Genomic DNA, 23,021 nt, shown 5'->3' with positions numbered 1-23,021 from the left:
TTAACCACAATACTTGCAGTGAAATGCAAACAAAAAACAATACTCTGATAATTTATGCATTGTCCTTGAAACTTATTGGTCCACACCAGAGACAGCTTTCTTTGGAGCCTAGTCTCATATGGTTATTCGACCATATGACGCCAAAAGGCGCACAGTTCAAAGACAACGCACTACCATCAGAGTATTGTTTTTTGTTTGCATTTGACTGCAAGTATTGTGGTTAATGTAAGCATGATTCCTTGCAAAAAGGTGTCAGTTTTGTTGGCAGAAAAAAAGGGGGAAAACCCTATTAGTATATTTTGGTACTGGCAAAGGAGGTCCCATGATCCGTGGAAGATAATTTATCAAAGGAATGGTTGTATATTCTTGGTTCTTTCGGTAAAGTCACGTAGAAGGGAAATAATAAAATAATATAAATATAAAACAATAAAAATTCTCACGACGTTTCGACTGCAACACAAGCAATCATCATCAGGTGTGAAATCCACAGGTGTGAAATCCACAGCAAGAAGAACATTTTCTTGCTGTGGATTTCACACCTGATGACGATTGCTTGTGTTGCAGTCGAAACGTCGTGAGAATTTTTATTGTTTTATATTTATATTATTTTATTATTTCCCTTCTACGTGACTTTACCGAAATAACCAAGAATATGAATCCCTGCAGTCACGAAAGCTTTAAATCAATGTTTGTATGTTCATCACAAGTGTCCGTGGTGTGGTCATTGCCGTACCTGAACTCCTTTGCCAAAGGTATCATCTATTTTAGCGTTCGAACATCTTCACGCCTGCCGTTTTATTTTGCCAGAAAGGGACTTCCATGGTGAACTGGACTCCCATGGTAAACTGGTTTACCATGGTAAACTGGACTCCCATGGTAAACTGGACTTCCATGGTAAACTGGACTGCCATGGTGAACTGGACTCCCATGGTGAACTGGACTCCCATGGTAAACTGGACTGCATGGTAAATTGGACTGCCATGGTGAACTCAACTCCCATGCTAAACTGGACTCCCATGGTAAACTAAACTCCCATGGTGAACTGTACTCCCATGGTGAACTGGCCTTCCATGGTGAACTGGACTGCCATGGTGAACTGGACTCCCATGGTGAACTGGACTTCCATGGTAAACTGGACTGCCATGGTAAATTGGCCTGCATGGTAAATTGGACTGCCATGGTGAACTCAACTCCCATGCTAAACTGGACTCCCATGGTAAACTAGACTCCCATGGTGAACTGTACTCCCATGGTGAACTGGCCTTCCATGGTGAACTGGACTGCCATGGTGAACTGGACTCCCATGGTGAACTGGACTTCCATGGTAAACTGGACTGCCATGGTAAATTGGCCTGCATGGTAAATTGGACTGCCATGGTGAACTCAACTCCCATGCTAAACTGGACTCCCATGGTAAACTAGACTCCCATGGTCAACTGTACTCCCATGGTGAACTGGCCTTCCATGGTAAACTGGACTGCCATGGTAAATTGGCCTGCATGGTAAATTGGACTGCCATGGTGAACTCAACTCCCATGCTAAACTGGACTCCCATGGTAAACTAGACTCCCATGGTCAACTGTACTCCCATGGTGAACTGGCCTTCCATGGTGAACTGGACTCCAATGGTAAATTGGCCTGCATGGTAAATTGGACTGCCATGGTGAACTGGCCTTCCATGGTGAACTGGACTCCCATGGTAAACTGGACTCCCATGGTAAACTGGACTGCCATGGTGAACTGGACTGCCATGGTAAACTGAAATCTCATGGGCAGGGTGATCAGCAACCAAAAAATAACAAGTGCCACTTTTTTCGGAATTCGGTAACGACAACAGAAATTTAGATTTAAAGCTTTCGTGACTGCAGGGATTCATATTCTTGGTTCTTTCGGTAAAGTCACGTAGAAGGGAAAAATAGTTTTCATTATTTTATTATTTTCCTTCTACGTGACTTTACCGAAGGAATCAAGAATACAACAGAATTCTCCACCCAACTCAAGAGCCGCAATGTTGGAGTCCTTTAAAGATCCACAGTTCGCCGACCCCTCGGCTGTTATATCCACTCTGTAGGTGAAACAACAACAACAACAACCGCCATTCACCACCACGACGCTTGTGCCAGGCTACGTGCACCTTCACATTCAACAAAAGACGAGCGCACGAAAAAACCTCTGCTCTGGTAACGCCATCGCCATCACATCACTCCACTATCAACCACTGCCCTCCTCCTCCTGTTCCTCCTCCATTGCCGCTGAACACAACAACAACATCTACAACTCGCTTTGACCCAGACGCCGGCCGAGAGAGAGAGAGACACACACAGACAAAGGACGACTCAAAGTCGACTCAAGTAGTCGTCCTTTGTCCACCCAGAGAATGCACCCTCGGTAAGCGGCTGAGAGAGAGAAGAGAGAGAGGGGAGGGAGGGAGGAGAGAGACTTGGAGCCATGAGGCGAGCAAAACGTGGGAAGGAAACTCCGGGAGCACAACAGCAACACGACGAGGTGAGTGAGGGTGGTGAGGATGGTGAGTGGTGGTGGTGAGGGTGGTGAGTGGTGGTGGTGGTGAGTGGTGGTGTGAGTGGTGGTGAGGATGGTGGTGGTGAGGGTGGTGAGTAGTGGTGAGGGTGGTGAGTGGTGGTGGTGAGGGTGGTGGTGGTGAGGGTGGTGGTGAGTGGTGGTGGTGAGTGATGGTGGTTAGGGTGGTGAGGGTGGTGGTGGTGAGTGGTGGTGGTGAGGGTGGTGGTGGTGAGTAGTGGTGGTGGTGAGGGTGAGTGGTGGTGAGGGTGGTGGTGGTGAGTGGTGGTGGTGAGGGTGGTGGTGAGTGGTGGTGAGGGTGGTGGTGGTGAGTGGTGGTGGTGGTGAGTGGTGGTTAGGGTGGTGGTGGTGAGTGGTGGTGAGGGTGGTGGTGAGTGGTGGTGAGTGAGGGGGGTGGTGGTGAGTGGTGGTGGTGAGGGTGGTGAGTGGTGTTGGTGAGGGTGGTGAGGGTGGTGAGGGTGGTGGTGAGGGTGGTGGTGGTGAGTGGTGTTGAGGGTGGTTAGTGGTGGTGATGGTGGTGGTGGTGAGGGTGGTGGTGGTGAGTGGTGGTGGTGGTGAGTAGTGGTGAGGGCGGTGGTGTTGGTGGTGAGGGTGGTGAGTGGTGGTTAGGATGGTGGTGGTGAGTAGTGGTGAGGGTGGTGGTGAGTGGTGGTGGTGAGGATGGTGGTGGTGAGGGTGGTGGTGGTAGAGACGCAATGGAGGATTTGTAAGGGTCTGGGGTTGTCCTCACACAAAGACAAAGATGCCCCGTGTAGCCTCAACAGACTGCAGGGGCAAGTGCTGTTAGCGAGCACCTATGAAGGCCGGCACCGTGGCACACGAGGGGGTGGGTGGCCAGCACCACGCCCGGCCGCCTTTGTCTCCCTAGTGACGATGTTTACTGCACACCGCACCAGGTACTCATTTGAGGCTGAGTCGACCTAGGGGAGGCCCGGGACCGGTTCAGATAATCGTCACCGGCGGTGTTGGCCGTGAGCAGGAATCGATTTGGAATCGATCCGCAGCAACAACCATTCGCCACTAAGTGGCGGTGACGTCACCACGACGCTTGTGCCAGGCTAGGTGCACATTGAGGCCACGTGAAGTGCCCTCATCACCCACCCACGATATTGAAACAAAGATATATTTGCAACCACAGTAATCGCCACGGTAAGCACATTGCAGTGTAGGGGTAACATTTAATGGATACTGTGTATACTTGGAGTTTGCGTGTCTCGTAAAATTAAAGGGTTCCGTAAGTCTTGTGACCCCCCCCCCCCCCCATTTAATTATCTAAAAAGTAATGTTTTTATTTTTATTTAAAGCTTTTGTGACTGCAGGGATTCATATTCTTGGTTATTTCGGTAAAGTCACGAAGAGGGGGAAAACGAAAATAATAAAAATAATAAAATTCTCACGACGTTTCGACTGCAACACAAGCAATCATCATCAGGTGTGAAATCAACGGCAAGAAAATTTTATTGTTTTATATTTTTATTCTTTTATTTCCCTTCTACGTGACTTTACCGAAAGAACCAAGAATGTGTAATGTTTTTAGTTTAAGTAATCTTACCGGTAAAATTATTTTTTTGTGTCTGTCTGTGTTCGCATATCTTTGTAATGCTTTTAACAGACGATATTGTTTACGTTTTAACAAAGTACACAAATACAACCTAAAACTAAGCCCATACCACCCACCCACAGCCACCCTCGGAATGTGTTGTTTCCCACACATCTAAGGGACCGTCCATAAATGACGTCACGCACCTGGGGGGGGGGGAGGGGTCAGACATTTGTGACGATGTGTGACGAGGGGGGGAGGTTAGAGAAATGTGACGTCACATCAAAATGCGCAACTTAAAATAAATATAGACAACACGTTCTACTTAATTAAATAGACTCTTTAATAAATGTTTTCTCCTACAACATCAGAGTGCAGCGCCACATTAAATACGCACTACAATAACAATAGTTTAAAGCAATTTGAAGCATATTTTATTTTCGAAATTGAGATGTGTTTTTTTTTGGGGGGGGGGGGGCAGAGCTTTGTGACGTCATATTTGAAGGGGGGGGGTCTGACTTTTTGTGACGTCGTGTGACGAAGGGGGGGTCAAAAATCGTCCAAAATCGCGTGACGTCATTTATGGACGGCCCCTAACTAAATAAAGAAAAATTGGGTGGGGAGGGGTTTACAATTTTTTGAAACCTTTTGTATCAACATTTTACCCCCACTTTCTAGAACTTTTTGGTTCAGGCCTTCTCTTAGGCTCTTAAAAATTTGCTGACAGACAAATGGAACACCGGGCTATTATAATAGCTCAGTATTTGTGTATGTATATGTTAAGTTTTTTAAGAGCTGACAAGTTTTTAAATATACATATTTTCCCCCGGCCAAAGCCGGGTACTTCCTGCTAGTGTTTATTTAAAACAGAAGTGAACATGCAAATCGAAAAAAAATATGTTCGGGGAGCGATTCCCATCTCAGGTTAAAAGGCGTTCATGTCATATCTCTGTCCGCCTGTGTTGTTGACGGGGCCACTGACAATCATTAAAACGATCCAATGAAATTGTGTTGCTATTTGGGACTTGCCCCTATGTAAAACCGGCCAAATTTACCAAATGCTTTTCCAGGCGCTTGGAGACAAAAACCACTGCTAAAATGGCCCACCTCGTCATGCCCGTCTTGCTAGCCTACGTCTTCCTGCACGCCGGCGTGAGCGTCGGGGTTCTCGCCACAGATCGTTACAAAGCCGGGCCGTGCGCGCGTGTACGATTATTCTTCCTTGTTGATGCACAGGCTATCTCCCTTGTCGCTTCCGCAGGCAGCCGGTGACTTCAACCCCGAGACGAGCAAACGAGAACGTCGCAAGCTGCAGACCAAGCTTCAGCAAGTGGACAGGTGGGTACGGGGTGGCGGGGGTGGTTGTCAGTGCAAAGGGGGTAGAGAAACACAGAAAATCAGAGGCTGGGTGTAATGGAGCGAGTTGTCAGCGGTTGAGGCGAACAGCTCGAAATCGTAATGCAGCGAAGTTCATTTGGTGGTGGAGGGTCACGACACATTTATAAATAACGCGATCTAACCCAAAAACGTTGATTATGAATAATATTGGTCGCGAAAGCATACGTCTAAAACTGAAGTTCATTTCCCGGTTGGCAGTATTGACTAAACCTACCCCCCTCCGTCATCGCTCCGAGGTGAATAAAATGAAGATGACTTTGTGGGCGAAAGCAAATATTTGAGCACGACGTCACGTTGACTTCACCGCTTTCAATGAAGGGGACGATTCAACCCGGGAAGTTGAGTTGGTTTAATCGACTAAAATTGCAATCTTCCACTTATTTATTCTTGGCCCCCCCATTTTTATTTTTTGTTGTGGTCAATCACTCTCGCTCCTTGACACCAGACGATTTCTGATGTCGCGATGGTTGTCGTGGATTTAAAAGTGCACAGCGCCCAGTGGCCTCCTATCTCCTGTCCACAAGCCGCTGCCGTTCACCCTTCACCCCCCTCCCCTCTGCCGTCGCCGCCCGCCCGCCCCTAGCCGCGTGTACGACTCGCAGGGCCGGTTGGTGCGGGGCGGCGTGGACGCCTGCGATTGCCTGCAGGACGGCTGCCCCGGCTGCTTCTACCCCTGCTCGACCTGCAGCTCCACTCGCTGCGGCCCCACCTGCCGCCGGGACCGGCGCTGGCTCTACGAGCGGCTGGAGACGGAGGGGGGCGGCTCGATCGATAACGTCTACGCCAGCGTGTGAACGCGCGCGGGGAGATAACTGCCACGGTTGCGCTGGTTTTTCGACGGGCTCGCGGACTTTCCGATTGCGAGATCGTGCCGTCGTCGGTATGTTTTGCATTCGTGCCGCCAGGGCTGTCACGAGGGCGCCGTGTTGCACTGGCGGCGTAGTCTGCAACAGTTTCTCAGTAGCGGGGGGGGGGGGGGCGGCAATGTTGCTACGTCGCTTCCTGATTGGGCGATTTTGAGAGTCGTTTGCGAATTTGGCACAAGTGAACTGGTAATGCCGGCACGCGTGACCGACGCTTAATTTTAAATAACGTCCCCTGTTAAAGCAGATGGGCACGTATATTTTTGGTTTAATGCACCGGCTGCACTATTAACCAGGGTTGCCTGCTGGGCTCAAGCTGCGTACCTCTGAAACGACGAGCAGCAAATGCAGGAACGGAACGGATTAGTTTTGCACGCCTGCGCTGAATTTCCACGGCTTTTCCACAATCCAACTGCAGTCCTCGGCATTGGTTCACCGTCTGAATCGTTCGTTCGAGACGATGCTTGCGACAACAGCTGAGATCATCAACCCGTCCGATTTGGTGGAAAGCAGCAGCTTGGATCGACTTTTCGACTCGTTTATGAACAACAAAAGTTGTGCGTGCGTGGCTATTGGGAACGGCCGATCGATCCTTTGGTTCATTTCTACTTGGGTATGGCGTTGTGTGGCAACTCTCGCAACTCCATGGACAGATCTGGTAAAGGACCTAGCTAGAGAGAAGCTGTATGGACGCCTTCAATGCCACACCTCCAATTGGCACGGTTGGCTACGTGCGGCACAAAAGAAGTTCAACATACATACATACATGCCTCCGCTGATTTTGCAATGTTCACAATGGTCAGTTCCCAATGTGGTCCAAGCATGGTCTCATTCGTTCATTCAAGCAAGTGACCTACGCCGACTGCTGAGCACATGGGGAGGTAACGATTGATTGATAACGATTAGTTGATTTCAAGTAGTTCTATAGACCGGGGTCCTTCAACTGACTTCTGGTGGCCGCTATAAATTTGGTGGGCCACGTGCGATCACATGTTACGTGCGTGCTCGCCAACCCCTACCAATTTAAGTGGTGGGCTGCTGATTTTTAAACACCGCCGTCAAACACAATCGCACCGCTTTTTCGAGTAAACATTTCACGCGACGTTTTCCTGTTTGCAAATTGTCATGAGACTAACGTTACTTTAAACCCGCAGAGCAGATGGAAAAGTGCGGCCGGCCACTCCCGTGTAGGACAGAGTCACTTGGGAAGAGCTCTCGGAAGCAGTTCTGTGAGATCCGCTTCCACGGATCATTCTCTCCGCACACGAAGGGTTGGTTTCCTCGTTTCGTGTTCGCGATGGCGACTTCGCAAATGGAATACGATTGTTCCCGGCAAATGTAAACAATTGTCAAACTCAATGTGGCAGGTGCTTTTTGTTTTATACGGGAGGCGCACTGCAAATGTTGACAGCGGCGAGTGGCGGGAAGTGTGCATTCTGTTTAGTGCTTGCGCGATCAATCAATATTGTCTTCCGTCTTGTTGTAAAATTGACTTGTGATATTTTATTTTGCAATTGCTTAAATGTTTACCTTAAGTGAGCGCGACACAGCCTTTACCCTTGGACTGTGTTATTTTAAACACTTGCATTTCGAATAAACATGGACGCGGTAATGCACTTGCGTGGCAAGTTTGTTCGGTGTAATTCTTTTTCTTCCAGGAGAACAGATGCGGTTATGGGTGTTTCAGCAAGTGCGAACTGCATGTCAGTGTCTCGTAAATATAAATGTACTAGCTTAACTACCCGGCTTCGCCCGGGACTTGGATTCATCACGCCCGGCCGCCTTTGTCTCCCCGATGACGATGTACACACACCACACCAGTTACGCGTTTGAGGCTGAGGCGACCTAGGGGAGGGCCCAGAACCGGTTCAAATAATCGTCACCGGTGGGGCTGGGTGGGGGGGTGGGAGGGGTGGGGCTGGGTGGGGAGGGGCTGGTCACCCCGTGGTGCCCTTATAAAACTCAACGTTTAACCTACTCACGCCGGCTTGTGCCCGCCCTCACAGTTGGCCATAATTGCGGAATACACCACGCCGCCGTTGAGCCTGGCCATTGACCGAGCAACCCAACGTTCCTACCAGCTCCTTCCGCAGGAATGTGTTTTTTGTTGACATGCGTGGTGCCTTTTTCGCTTAAATCTGCCACTCTTTTAAAGTCCCCTAACTCGGGGTTGCAGGCTTCGGCTGCGATGTGGCAAGAAGACGGAGGTCCAAAGTAAGGGATTCTTGAATCTGTCTGTGCAGAGCTTTGAGTGTTACCATGTTCTCGGTCTTCCAAACGAAGCCAAACACTCACTGAATGGAATTGGCCAACGATACCAATGCAAGCTCCCGCTGAGTAAAAGAAATACATTAGTATTATACATCAATGTTTTTTTTTTACATTGGGTGCTTAGAGGGAACCTGAAAGAAAAGAGACAGTTGTAAAGATAAAAAAAAAACTTCTCAAAATAAAAAATACACAAATAAACTTTATTCTACTACACCCAAAATACAATATCGTCTGCATCGATGGTTGCTATTAAGAGGAGCTATTCAGTCTTGATTTGAAGCTTCCGTGACTGCAGCAATCCATCCTCTCTGATTCTTTCGGTAAAGTCACGTAGGTATAAAAAAAATAATAAAAGAAAAACGACGTTTCGGTCTTCAGGTGCTATTCAGGCTGCTGGAGTGCATGAAACAACATTGAAGTGTATCCATCACCATGCCAGCCTGGCTCCCTTTTGTCTTTCCGGCGTCAACGATAACAACACACAAGGTCCCCATTTTAAGCCAAGATGACCTAGGGATGACCCAAGCCTTAAAAAGCTATATATATTGATTTGCCACAGACGCTCCCCGACAATAAATCCCTAGCCCAGCTGGGCCAAATCCACCAAACCTTGGCCATCTCTACCCAAACACACACAGCCACACACCGCACGTGGAGGCATCACCTAAATCACGCGGTCGTATACAGCTCCGCTCATATTAACAATATACATCACGTGGCTAGCTCTGGGGGAGTCTATAGGGGCTTAGAACGGCCACACGTAATGTATGGCCCCGCGTTAACTTTGAATTAGAAGCAAGCCGGTAACTTCAGAGGGCAGGAGAGCGATTACAATCTGAACCTCGCAGCTCTGAAACACTAGCTTTGACATTCTGGCAGCTTTCAAAGCTTGGGGGGGGGGGGAGGCACAACGTTGCTTCCCTGGTGAAGGAGGAAGGGCCCCACATCTGTAAACCAACGGTGGTTGATCATCACGACACTTAAAACGCGAGTAATAAACACTTTTTAAATACCCTGGCTACCAATTGACACATTCTTTTGAATGAATGAATACCGCGGGGGCTAAAGCTGTCGGCTTTTTTTTTGTTCCATATACATTAACATCTCTTTTTGTTTTCTGCTACGACTTTATTATTTTTTAATGCCTCCTCGGCTGTGGCTCGATTCAGCAGGAATAGTCCGGAACGCAGTTTTATTTTTTTTTCTTCCAGGAATTAATTTGGCATCACAACCTCGCCCGATTTTGTCCTGAGCCTCTTCCGTAGCATTTTGGGAATATCGCTGACGAAAATTGTAAGATTTCGATTTAAAGCTTTCGTGACTGCAGAGATTCATCTTCTTGGTTCTTGCGTTGTGGCCGAAACGTCGTGAGAATTATTTTACTTCCCTTCTACGTGACTTTACCGAAAGACCCAAGAAGATAATTGTAAGATTGTTTTTAGGTTAGGCGTACCTTGTAATCAATCTCTTGGTGCTGACTTATTACGTAACGTACATCATATAACATCAGATGTCATCACACCAGTTGCATCCAAAGTGATTTGGTTATAGTGACCATTTGCGAATTTATTTTACGGAAGTCGAGCATGATCTCCCTACGGTATGACTTTCTCTCACCAGTGGTCAGTAGATAAAGGTACGACGCTGGTTCGATGTTAACTACCTCGCCAGGTATACAGGAGGTTGTGGGTTCGATCCCGACCCTGGCGCCTGCTGCTGTATATTTGGAGTTTGCGTGTCTCTCTCTCATCATCATCATCACCACGGTGGCTAGGAGATGTTAACTACCTCGCCTGGTGTGCAGGAGGTCGTGGGTTCGATCCCGACCTTGACGCCTGCTGTATATTTGGAGTTTGCGTGTCTCTCATCATCATCACGGTGGCTAGGAAATGTTAATTTCCTCGCCAGGTATACAGGAGGTTGTGGGTTCGATCCTGACCCTGACGCCTGCTGCTGTATATTTGGAGTTTGCGTGTCTCTCTCTCATCATCATCACGGTGGCTAGGAGATGTTAACTACCTCGCCAGGTACACAGGAGGTCGTGGGTTCGATCCCGACCCTGGCGCCTGCTGCTGCTGTATATTTGGAGTTTGCGTGTCTCTCTCTCCCCATGGTCGCATGGAGTTACCTCCGGGTCCTCAGAGTTTTCCTCCACATTTGGAAACTTACATTTCGAGTATTTGGCTGCTATGAATTTCCACGTGATAAGCCAATTTGTTGACCTATCATTTGTGATTGCCAGGTCGCTTCTGAAAAAGAGCTGTATGGGCCTTACCTGCTAAAATAAAAAAAAAATAGTTAAATAGATAGCAATGTAATAATTCATTGTTGTGCTGTGATCCAATCCCCCTACGTCTGGGCTCCCCCACCTCAATCCTGAGTTGAAGGCGGTATAGTACTATAGTAATAGAGCAAGTGCATAATCACTGAACCGGAATTAATAGTCTTGGTTCTTTCGGTAAAGTCACGTAGGTAAAAAATTACATTAATAATTAATACTGAGGGCTTGCATCTTGAATCCTTGCCTCACTTGATGCAGCAAATCTGGCTGTGACGGTCCCACCTGATGACGGAGACGTGTTGCCTCCGAAACGTCGTGATTTTATTGTTTTATTTTTTATTAATTTTAATTTCATTTTTTATCTACGTGACTTTACCGAAAAAACTAAGAGTATGAATCCTTGCAGTCACGAAAGCTTCAAATCTAGAACGGAATTGATAGCTTGAAAGCATTTAGCGCGGTGCCCGTAGCATATGTAGATACTTTTGCTACTCGGAGAACCCGGCACTGGATCCAACATCTGGTTCGGGTGGCCGCAGTGTCACACCGTGGGGTTGTCTTTAACGTCTCCACTTGTGGAGACGGTGTACGCAGTCTTCACAATGGGCAGCAGATGGCGACAGAGGACTGTATGAAGCTACCCCACCCCAATTCCTCCTTGCACGGGACAAGCAATTGGCTTGAACTGGTCAAACAAGTCGTGAAAACTCGTGTGTTTTTAAATCCTCTATATTAAGTTCACTTGCTTGCTTGCTTGCGCGCTTACGACCGTGCAAATCTTTCGGTCGTTTTTTAACCCACTTCCCGTGATCCAATCGAGCTGACATTTTGCACACAGACTCGTTGTGCTTGACAATTTATTTTCGTGAAAATTTTTTTCCACAACTTTACACTTTTTAGGAATTCTTTTTTATATTTAATTACCAATTGCTTAATGGTGGCAGGCAATCATCTGACCCATAGGTGGCAGCCATCTCAAGCCAGAGGACGAGATGACTCTAGCCGCCACGCATATAAAGGATTTATAGTGAAAAACTTTGTTTTTACGGGTTAATTTTTTTTTGCTAAAACTAATTTCTTTAGAACTGCTTTTTGCGTGTGTTTAGTTTATTGTCTTTTCCCGCGCCTCCGATTAGCCACCATGGTTAGCGAGGCAATGTGCGAGAGTTTCAGTTTCATTCATTAGGTTTGGCCCTACTTCTAGATTTGAAGTTTTCGTGACTGCAAGGGTCCATACTCTTTGTTTTTTTCGGTAAAGTCACGTAGGTAAAAAGAAAAGAAAGAAAATAAAAAGAAAGAAAGAAAATAAAATAAAAATATGTTTCATTTTATTTTATTTTTTACGTACGTGACTTTACCGAAATATCAAAAGAGTATGGATTCCTGTAGTCACGAAAGCTTCAAATCTGTCAGCCATGCGGCCCGTGTCGTACGTACGTTGAAAGAAGTTTCAACGTACGTACGACACGACATCAAATACCACGATATGACGATTATGGTGAGAAAGTTTCTTTAAACATTGTCAAAAAAATACTCCCTTCTAATTTCAACCATTTCGATGTTGAGCGTTGATGCACAACACTTTCACGAGAACTAAAGATGACAATTCTAATCATCGTGTATAAAACCACTTTTAGATTTACATATTACTGTCCTGTGGCTGGCATCGTCCATGCAAAGGGGCCGCAGGCAAAGCTTCAGGGCAGGATGAAACAAGAAGCGTGAAAAGTTGGTGGGTTAGAGGTTACACGCGGATAGATTACAGAATTAAAACTGTGAAATGAGTGGCACTTTTGATAGCGAAACGTCCGTGCTTCGAAGGGACGTTGGATTATGGTTAAGACTAAATAATGAGAAGAATAATAACAACGGAGCGGCAGGCCAAGGAATGCAATGCGAGAACGATTTACTGTAAACACATCCACAGCGGAGATGGAGCGACGGGGACAAGATCGATTCTTATTGTTATACATCGCGAGAGGCGGCAGCTTGGGGAGGTTTTCATCCAGCAGTGGATTGGTCACGGCTAATGATGATGATGGTGGTATTGAAGAACAAAGCATGTACGCATGTTTTAATTTCTTTCGCACCCTACGTAGACAAAAAAAATAGAAATAATAATAGAAATAAAATAACCGTGCTATTATTTTATTTCTATTATTAATTAAAGTAGTTTATTATTTTTTGTATGTAAGTGAAGCATTTGTTATTTATTTATTACCTACGTGACTCTACGGGCAGTGTTGAGTCTATGGGTAGTGTTAGTCTCTGTGGAGAATGTATGTATGTTGAACTTCTTTCGCACCGTACGTAGCTAACCGTGCGAATCGGAGGTGCGGTGTTGAGTCTATGGGCAGTGTTGAGTCTATGGGTAGTGTTAGTCTCTGCGGAGAATGTATGTATGTTGAACTTCTTTTGCACCGTACGTAGCTAACCGTGCCGAATCAGGGATGCGTGGGGAAGGACAACAAACTAAACACACAAAAAGTCACTTCTAAAGAAATTCGTTTTCAATTTGGATGTGAAAGTGCGTAGCTCCAGCGGCTTCCTAATATCGGAAGGAAGGAACGTTCCAGACGGTCGCAGAAGCAGCGCATCTGAAAGCGCCACGCGATGCGGTGACCGCCACCGTCTTTGTTCGATGCTTTGCCAAAAGCGGCTGCGAGGATGGGCGGAGTTTGCGAAATGGTTCACGCACCTCGACGAGTTCAGCTAAAAGAAGTTCCTAAAGAAATGAAGCTTTCGATCTGGAGCATGGGTGGGCAACCTTGCGGCTCTTTAAAGGGGCCGCTTCATGACCCGTTCTTTATTAAGGGGCCGTCCATAAATGACGTCACGCGATTTTGGACGATTTTTGACCCTCCCGCCCACCCTTCGTCACACGGCGTCACAAAAAGTTAGACCCCCCCCCCAAATATGACGTCACAAAGTCTTGCCTACCCCCCCTCCCAGCAGACAGCGCGTATTTGACGATCACACACTCGCGGCGTTAACCAGGGCAGTCCGCTTGGTTCGAACTGCGAAACCAGCTGCAACAGTCAGCCAAGTTTGCTCCCAATTGCCCTGCCTGCATTGTAAGTGTGGGGCTTTGGCCTGTGCCAGTCATAAACAGGCTTCTTTTCTCTCTTTGCACAATTTGTACTAATTATGGGCAATTTTAGATTTCGGTTATGGGATGTGACACAGGACACAGAAGGCCGCTTTGACAGATTTCCACATCTGGTTTATAGTAAGCGCACAATTAAATAGAAAGATCATCTGGGGTTGTGAACTTATGAACACGTGGACTCTGACATATCATCTAGCTGCTTGGTACAACCACCAGCACCGCAATCATCAGCCATGGTCCATCCACTGCTGGATGATGACGTTCCTCTCTGACAAGATGCTGGATTACCCCCCTTTTGTCTGTACCGCGTCCTAAGATGGGGGTGCATTCACATGCGATGTAAACATGGGCGAGGTTATGGGGGGCACGGGAGGGGTGGGGGGCAATGCCCCGCCCAATGTGGACACCGTTATTAATTTATTTTAAGTATTCTTGGTTCTTTCGGTAAAGTCACGTAGAAGGGAAATAATAAAATAATACAAATATTAAACAATAAAAAATTATCACGACGTTTCGATTGCAACACAAGCAATCATCATCAGGTGTGAAATCCACAGTGAAATCCACAGCAAGAAAATGTTCTTGCTGTGGATTTCACACCTGATGACGATTGCTTGTGTTGCAGTCGAAACGTCGTGAGAAATTTTAATTGTTTTATATTTGTATTTTTTTTTATTATTTCCCTTCTACGTGACTTTACTGAAAGAACCAAGAATATGAATCCTGCAGTCACGAAAGCTTTAAATAAAAAATGTAGTTTAAGTAGTTTACAATTTATTTTTATGATAAGCTCCCACGATTTCTAATGTGAGGGACATAGCGAACCTCTCCCCGCCCCTCCTCCCAATATAGAAGTCAAACTCCACCTTTGGATATAAATCCAAATTATTTTATATTACAAATGAACCACAGTACCTTGCTGATCTCGTCAAGCAAACTCCGCTTATCCTCGCTTCTGTGGCCGTCTGGAACGTTCTTCCTTCCAATATTAGGAAGCCACTAGAACTATGCACTTTTACATCTAAATAGAAAAGAATTTCTTTAGAACTGCTTTTTGTGTGTTTAGTTTGTTGTCCTTCCCCCACACCTCCAATTAGCACGGTTGGCTACGTACGGTGCCAAAGAGGTTCAACATACAACGTACATACATTACATCAGCGTGTGTTTCTCAACTCTCCTTTGCGAATGTTTGACTATCACAGGTTAATGCGACAGATGTAAAGTAACACAATAATAGTATTGGCCGGTGTTCTTCATTGCAAGGCCCGCGGGCCACTGATGGTATCTGGTGGCCTTTAGCGCGGCCCTGACGTGCGTTCCGTGACAATACACAAATGTGAAAATACCCCTATCATCAACATCATCGTCGTCGTGCTGTCGAACCCAACAATGGTTTCAAATGTGTGGCGGCCATCATCACTGATGCTGTCTCACGGGCGAAAGTGGCCGGCCCCCTCTAAAAATTAGTGAAGGATCATGGTACACATTTGCCAAATATGAAACATTCCTTGCAATTTGCTTCATGGGAATTCCCGAGAGCAACATCGCCCCTTACTGACATACTGATGACAACTTGCAGGCCAGTCCTGCACAGTGCCGGATTATCCTAGTGGCAAAGTAGCTACACATGTAGCTACGGGCCCCGCACTTTCAAGGGCCCCACGCTAAATGCTTTCAAGATATCAATTTCGGTGCAGTGATTCTGCACTTGCTCTATTACTATAGTACTATACTGCCTTCAACGTTTATGAACGACTGGGTGCTTAAGTTTAACACGTAGGCTTTCGCGACCAATATCAACCATAATAGAGTTTTTTGGGGTTAGATCGCGTAAATATATAAATGTGTTGTTAAAACCCGCCACCACCCAACAAGTTCAAAGGGCTCACATAATGCATAATGTACGTTGCCTCAGTAATCCCCCCCTCCACTTTGCACTAGAGTGCAGAAGCGTGGTCACCACATCTACGCCTCTATGTAAGGAACAAAACAGGTGGACTTCTCCACAAATCTGGCTGTCGCCTGATGAAGCTGGTTGTAATTACTGGCGAAACGTCGTACTCAGATTGTAAATGTTGTGGCTTGGCTCTCCAACGCACCGGTGTGCTGTACTAGTGACGAATTGGCCACGTTCTGTTTACGCGACAACCCTCACTAGTTGGCTGTGTCGGGTGGTGGCGGGTTTAACGACACATTTATATATTTACGCGATATAACCCAAAAAAAACCTCTATTATGGATGTTTAAGGTTAGCGATTTGTCGTATTATCTGGCTTTATAGCAACTGAAAAAATACAATTACTTTACTATGCACGTTAAACATTCATGTGTTGTTATATGTATGTGTTTTTATTAAATCCTTTATATTAAGTTCGCTTGCTTGCTTGCGTGCTTGCTTGCTTGCTTAGGACCGTGCAAATCTTTCGCTCGTTTTTTAACCCACTTCCCGTGATCCAATCGAGCTGACATTGTCCACACAGACTCGTTGTGACAGACAATTAATGTTCGTGAAAAAAAATTCCCAAAATTTTACACTTTTTAGGCAAAAAAAAAATATTTTACATATATTCAAATAGAACTCATTCATCGCTTTGGCTGAACGTCACAGTAAAAGAGCCCAGAGCGTAACCCTTCCACAGGCCGTGGCCGAGTAGCGCAGTTGGTAGCGCCCTCGCTTCCCATGCCAAAGGTCGCGGGATCGATCCCTTCGTCCTCCACAGGCGAATATATTTTTAAATCCTTTATATTAAGTTCGCTGCCACGCATATAAAGGATTTATAGTGAAAAACTTTGTTTTTACGGGTTATACTTATTTTCTATTTAGGGCCCCTTTATAACATATGCTACAGGCCCCGCACTAGCTTCATCCGGCACTGGTCCTGCATCACCTGAAGCCGCAACAGAGACAGCTGCCAGCGGGGGTGCCCTAGGCTAAACACCTTCCTGTGGAGGGAGCTGGTAGGAACGTTAGGTTGCTCGGTAAATGGCCAGGGTCAACGGCGGCGTGGTGTATTCCGCAAATATGGCCGACTGTGAGGGCGGGCACAAGCCGGCGTGAGTAGGTTAAACGTTGAGTTTTATAAGGGCACCACGGGGTGACCAGCCCTTACCCACCCAGCCCCACCCCTCCCATCCCCCACCCAGCCCCACCCTCTCCACCCAGCCCCTCCCCACCCTTCCCTCCCCACCCAGCCCCTCCCCACCCTCCCCACCCAGCCCCTCCCCACCCTCCCCTCTCCACCCAGCCCCACCCCTCCCATTTTTGGCTGCACGACGGACGGACGGATACAATAATCCCACTGTGGGCTGGTGTAATCAGGAGGTTCCTACCGGTAAAACAAAAGATCATACACCTGGGCACTGAGACGATTGAGATGAGAGAGCCGATGTATAAGGTGCGTTGAAATGCTGGGAGTATTTAAGAGCCCAATACGTGCAAATCCCTTACCGCGTTCTAAAATAAACACCGTCAATCGCAAGTGTGCTGTCGTGCGTTAAGTCTGCTGCAATCTTGGGATGCTGTTGGAAAGTGTTTCGGAAGGGATGAACTCTCGCCGAAGAGGATGAACACGCCGATCTAGGCGGTCGCCCACGCTGGCTTGCGAATGAGTTGCGATTGTTCAATGACGCAGCGATTTTTTTTCAGACAACGGTAAGAGACAGGGAAACATTGTTGGTGGCAGGCTCTTAAGACGAGTACTTCACAACGCAGGTACGGCACGGGCGTAACGCACGCTGCGTCGTATTGATTTACGAAGAGGCAATGTCGAAACGTGTCTTTCGGGAAGGTTGCGCAAATGCGAGCGCTTTCAGATGAGCTTCTGCGGCCGTCTGGAACGCTCTTCCATCCGATATTAGGAAGCCACTGGAGCGATGCACTTTGAAACCATCATCAAGATTAACAAACTAATTTCTTGAGATCTGCTTTTTGTGTGTTTAGTTTGTTGTCCATCCTCTGCACCTCCAATTATCACGGTTGGCTACGTACGGTGCGAAAAAAGTTCAACATACATACTTACGAACACACAGGTGTGAGAATGTTGTTTGGGATCGTCGTTCATGAATATCGCATCCCACAGTCGCCGAGGTAGCACGGACAAGCGGGAAGGGAGCCAGGCGGTAAGCCGGTGCAAACGATTGCCCAAGCCCTTCAATCCTCTAGATGTTAAGATGTTTCAGCCAATCCGTGAGTGAATAATAGGGTTTCCCCCCTTTTTTCTGGCAACAAAACTGAAACCTTTATTTACAAGGATTCATGTCTGCATTAACCACAATACTTGCAGTCAAAATGCAAATAAAAAACACACTGATAATATATGCATTGTCCTTGAAACTGATTGATCCACACCAGAAACAGCTTTCTTTAGAGCCTAGTCTCAATCAGTTTCAAGGACAATGCATATATTATCAGTGTGTTTTTTGTTTGCATTTTGACTGCAAGTATTGTGGTTAATGCAGACATGAATCCTTGTAAAAAAAAGATTTCAGTTTTGTTGCCAGAAAAAAGGGGAAAACCCTTTTTATTATACTTTGGCAAAGGAGGTCCAATGATGAAATCCGTGAGTTGTTGTAAAGAACCCAGGGGACCCGGGATAAACCGCACACGTGCGAGGCGGCAACGCTCTATCCCGCGCAGTAGGCTCAGACGATATTAGTCTGTTCGGCCTTCTCCTGGCGAACCAGGGAACCGGTAGCCTCGTGGAAGCTCACGGGAAGGGAGTTTTCACGGCATTTTTTGTGCGATCCGCCTACCCGTCTGGAAGTTTTGCAGGAGAGCAAATACTTTAGCTCGTACCGAGGAGTGAGTGTATAATTATCTAATTCTACTATAATTATACTGTAGACAGAATGACAAGACGAACGCGTTTAGCCTGGATAAGTCATTCGTCTGGGCTTTAACAATAATGATTTAAATGTATAAAGCGCCACTATGAGACCTCCTTTACCAGTGGCAAAATATAGTAATAGGGTTTAGCCTTTCAACTGGTACAAAAACTGACACCTTTATACAAGGCATCATGTTTGCAATAACCACAACACAAGCAGTCAAAATGCAAACAAAAAGAAACTCTGATGATGATAATGATATGCACTGTCCTTGAAGTTGATTGGTCCACACCCGAGACAGCTTTTCTTAGAGCCTAGTCTCCATTGGTGTTGGACCAGATGACGTGCAACTCAAAGACAGCGCACTATCAGAGTATTGAGAGCTCGGGGTAAGCATTTCCACTATGAGACATCTCCTTTACCAGTGGCAAAATATAGTACGCCTTTTGGCGTCATCTGGTCCAACACCAATGGAGACTAGGCTCTAAGAAAAGCTGTCTCGGGTGTGGACCAATCAACTTCAAGGACAGTGCATATCATTATCATCATCAGAGTTGTTTCTTTTTGTTTGCATTTTGACTGCTTGTGTTGTGGTTATTGCAAACATGATGCCTTGTATAAAGGTGTCAGTTTTTGTACCAGTTGAAAGGCTAAAAACGTATTACTGTATAAAGCGCCCTTAAACAATCGTTCTGAGGGCGCTGTGCATGTAAAGGCGGAAAATAGTTGAACGTCACCCAAGGCAAGGGAGAAGTGAGAGAGACGTTTGGAAATAACGAAAGAGAGAGTGAAGGGCACTTGAAACGGATGCATTTTTAGCGGAGATTTTGTAAGATTTGTAAGTACCTCGGAAATCCCCCGACTTTGAACGGGCAATGAGGTGTAGCTGGTGCCGCAATTGCAAAAGCACCGTCCTTACCCCCACCCCCACCACGTGTGAAGCCTCAAGACCGTGGTTGACAGTGAGCAACGCACAATCTGAGAATCTTAGGGGCCCGTTCATAAATGACGTCACGCACCTAGGGGGGGGGGGGGGGGTCAGACATTTGTGACGATGTGTGACGAGGGGGGGGGGGTGAGAAATGTGACGTCACATCAAAATGCGCAACTTTAAATAAATATAGACAACACGTTCTACTTAGTTAAATAGACTTTTTAATAAATGTTTTCTCCTACAACATCAGAGTGCAGCGCCATATTAAATACGCACTACAATAACAATAGTTTAAAGCGATTTGAAGCATGTTTTTTGGGGGGGCAGAGCTTTGTGACGTCATATTTGAGGGGGGGTCTGACTTTTTTATGACGCCGTGTAACGATGGGGGGGTCAAAAATCGTCCAAAATTGCGTGACGTCATTTATGGACGGCCCCTTAACGATACTTGATGGCAAATATATGTATGTGGCTGAAGGAGGTCATGGATGTAGGGAGAAGTGCCTGCAGGAAGAAAAAAAAACATTTTCCGAAGCTCAGTATCCCGGTCAGCTTCAGTGCTGGATTATTCTAGTAGCAAAAGTAGCTACTACATGTGTAGCTACTACATGTGTAGCTACTACATGTGTAGCTACTACATGTGTAGCTACTACATGTGTAGCTACTACATGTGTAGTAGCTACTGGCCCCGCACTTTAAAGGGGCCCGCGCTAAATGCTTTCAAGCTATCAATTCCGGTTCAGTGATTCTGCACTTGCTCTATTACTATAGTACTATACCGCCTTCAACTTTTGTCAACGACTGGGTGTTTAAGGTTAGCGATTTGTCGTATTATCAGGCTGTATAGCAAATGAAAAAAATCAATTACTTTACTGTGCAAGTTAAACATTTATGTGTTTTAATATTTATGGGTTATTTTTTATTTAGGGCCCCTTTATAACATATGCTACAGGCCGCGCAAGAGCTTAATCCGGTACTGAATGAAGCCCTTTGGTAGAGTTTCAACAATGTCACGGCAGTCAAAATCGGTCTAACTTGTCCACCCCCCACTCCCCAAAGTCAGTCACTCACTTCGTTTAGCCATATTTGTTTGATGTAGCATAGCGTTAGACTTAGAATTTTAATCTAAATTGTATTACGATTCATCTTCTTGGTTTTTTCGGTAAAGTCATGTAGAAGGGAAATAATAAAATAATAAAAATATCACATAATAAAATAATTGTATGAGAATTGTATTTTATTATGTTTTATTTGTATTATTTCCCTTCTACGTGACTTTTCCGAAAGAACCAAGAAGATGAATCATAATACAATTTAGATTAAAATTCTAAGTCTAACGCTATGCTACATCATAATAAAATAATTGTATGAGAATTGTATTTTATTATGTTTAATTTTTATTATTGTATTATTTCCCTTCTACGTGACTTTACCGAAAGAACCAAGAAGATGAATCCCTGCAGTCACGAAAGCTTTAAATCGAAACTTACGGGAGAATGCCAAATGACCGGCGTTGTACGGACGGGGGCGCGCGTGAGCTTCCCTGCAGCTCAAAAATGAAGATGACATTACAGCAAAGACAAAGACCCCCCCCATCCCCTCCGCCTCCACCACACCTCCACAGCCTGTAGGGACATGTGCTCTTTAGCGAGAGGCACCTATTGAAGGCTGGCACGGCACACGAGGGGGTGGGGGGGAGGGTTTGACCAGCACCACGCCCGGCCGCCTTTGTCTTCACACAGAGTGGTGATGTTTATCGAACTCTGGTCGCTGGGATTCGTAGCGCAGCGCCGCTAACCACTACCCACCCCTCCCCCCTCGTGTGCCGTGCCGGCCTTCATTGGTGCTCGCTAACAGCACTTGCCCCAAAAGTATGTTTAGGCTGTACGGGGGTGGAGGCTGGGGGGGTGTTCTTTATCTCTATCGCAGGATGTGGATTTATCGCTGCCGCTGATAATTATGGCATGCGGGTTAGCTTGTGTCGTTGTTTAAAGTTGGACGTAATTGAATGGCTATCATTCCATTCGCAACTCCTTGTCAACAGCCCTGCAAAGTGGAGCGAGATAATGATGAGCATAAAGCCACTCGGACTCGGGGCTCGCTCCATCGTCATCATCGTCGTCGTCGTGCGAGGGGTGACACGAGGAGGCGCACGTGCGCTGTGAGTGACGTTTCGCGGTCACGCCACCTTCGGGAGAGGTGGGGGGGGGGTGCGACCGTACCACGCACGCTCGTTCTCTATCCACTGCTAGATGTGTACGGAATGCGGGTGACGGTGCTTGCGGATTGGGGATGATTCGCGTGCGTGCTGGGAGAGGTATTTAAGGTCGTTTGAAGGGGTTGGGTTGGTGGGTGAATAGGGGAAGATATAGGGGAGTGGATTTTTTGGGGGGGGGGGGTGGTCACAGGGGAGGGATAAGAGATGGAAGGGGGCTGGGTGAGTAGGCGTGATGGTGGGTGGAGGGTTGATGGTGGGTGGGTGGGTGAGTGGTAATCGGGTTTGATGGAGGGATTGGAGGAACGGCGGGTTGGGTTGGGTGGGTGGGTTTAGGGTTTGATGGAGGGTTGTGGGTTTGTGGAGGGGAGGAGGAGTAAGAGGAGTAGGGGAGGGGGTCAGAGGGAGGGATTCTGGGTGGGTTGTAGGGGTTTGATGGAGGGGGTTGGTGGGATGGGTGCAGGGGAGATTGTCAGAGAGTGGCGTGTGGGTGGGGGGAGGGCATGGTGGGTGGGGAGGGGGGGTGGAGAGTTTGATGGGGGGGTGGGTGGGGGTCTGTGTGGGGGGGATGCTGGGTGGGTGGAGAGTTTGATGGGGAGGGGTGGGGAGGGGTGGGTGGGTGGTGGTGGGGGGGATGGAGGTGGGGGGGATGCTGGGTGGGTGGAGAGTTTGATGGGGAGGGGTGGGGGTGAGTGGGGAGGGGTTTATTGGAGGTGTGGTTGGTTGGGGGGGGTTGGTGGATGCAGGGAGATTGCAGTGAGCATGCGATGGGGAGGGGTGGGGGGTGATGCGTGTATGGGTGGGTGATGGTGGTGGTGGTGATGATGGTGGGGGGGATGGGATGGAGGTGGGGGTGATGGGGGATGGAGGTGGGGGTGGTGGGGGTGGTGGGGGAGGGCTTCGTAGCCAGCAATAGGATGCGGAGGGAGCGCCCAACGTCGGCGTTCGACGGGGGTGGTACCGGTGCCGCTTACCGCTGGTAGTGGTGGTGGTGGTGGCGGCGCTTCGGGGCGTGTGGATGGGGGGGGCGGGGGGTGGATTGATG

General features: G+C 47.2%; 1 protein-coding gene across 1 annotated transcript; it reads left to right on the top strand.

Annotated features, from left to right (window-relative positions):
* Positions 1-2,184: 2,184 nt before the first annotated feature.
* LOC144950854 (ARL14 effector protein-like) lies at positions 2,185-7,951 on the top strand. Its single transcript, XM_078880993.1, has 3 exons — positions 2,185-2,505; positions 5,340-5,416; positions 6,060-7,951. The coding sequence occupies exons 1-3, from the start codon at positions 2,449-2,451 to the stop codon at positions 6,268-6,270; spliced, it is 345 nt and encodes a 114-aa protein (XP_078737119.1). The 5' UTR covers positions 2,185-2,448; the 3' UTR covers positions 6,271-7,951.
* The last annotated feature ends 15,070 nt before the right edge of the window (positions 7,952-23,021 follow it).

Source organism: Lampetra fluviatilis, chromosome 59, assembly GCF_964198595.1.
Source record: "Lampetra fluviatilis chromosome 59, kcLamFluv1.1, whole genome shotgun sequence".
In the NCBI taxonomy this organism is placed as follows: domain Eukaryota; kingdom Metazoa; phylum Chordata; class Hyperoartia; order Petromyzontiformes; family Petromyzontidae; genus Lampetra; species Lampetra fluviatilis.
This window is presented reverse-complemented; position numbering and strand designations above follow the sequence as displayed.

Excerpts from the sequence above, each read along its gene's own strand:
- LOC144950854 (XM_078880993.1), top strand. The coding sequence starts at position 2,449 with ATGAGGCGAGCAAAACGTGGGAAGGAAACTCCGGGAGCACAACAGCAA. Across the intron at positions 2,506-5,339 it reads CACAACAGCAACACGACGAG|GCAGCCGGTGACTTCAACCC; the intron begins GTGAGTGAGGGT and ends TCGCTTCCGCAG. Across the intron at positions 5,417-6,059 it reads AAGCTTCAGCAAGTGGACAG|CCGCGTGTACGACTCGCAGG; the intron begins GTGGGTACGGGG and ends GCCCGCCCCTAG.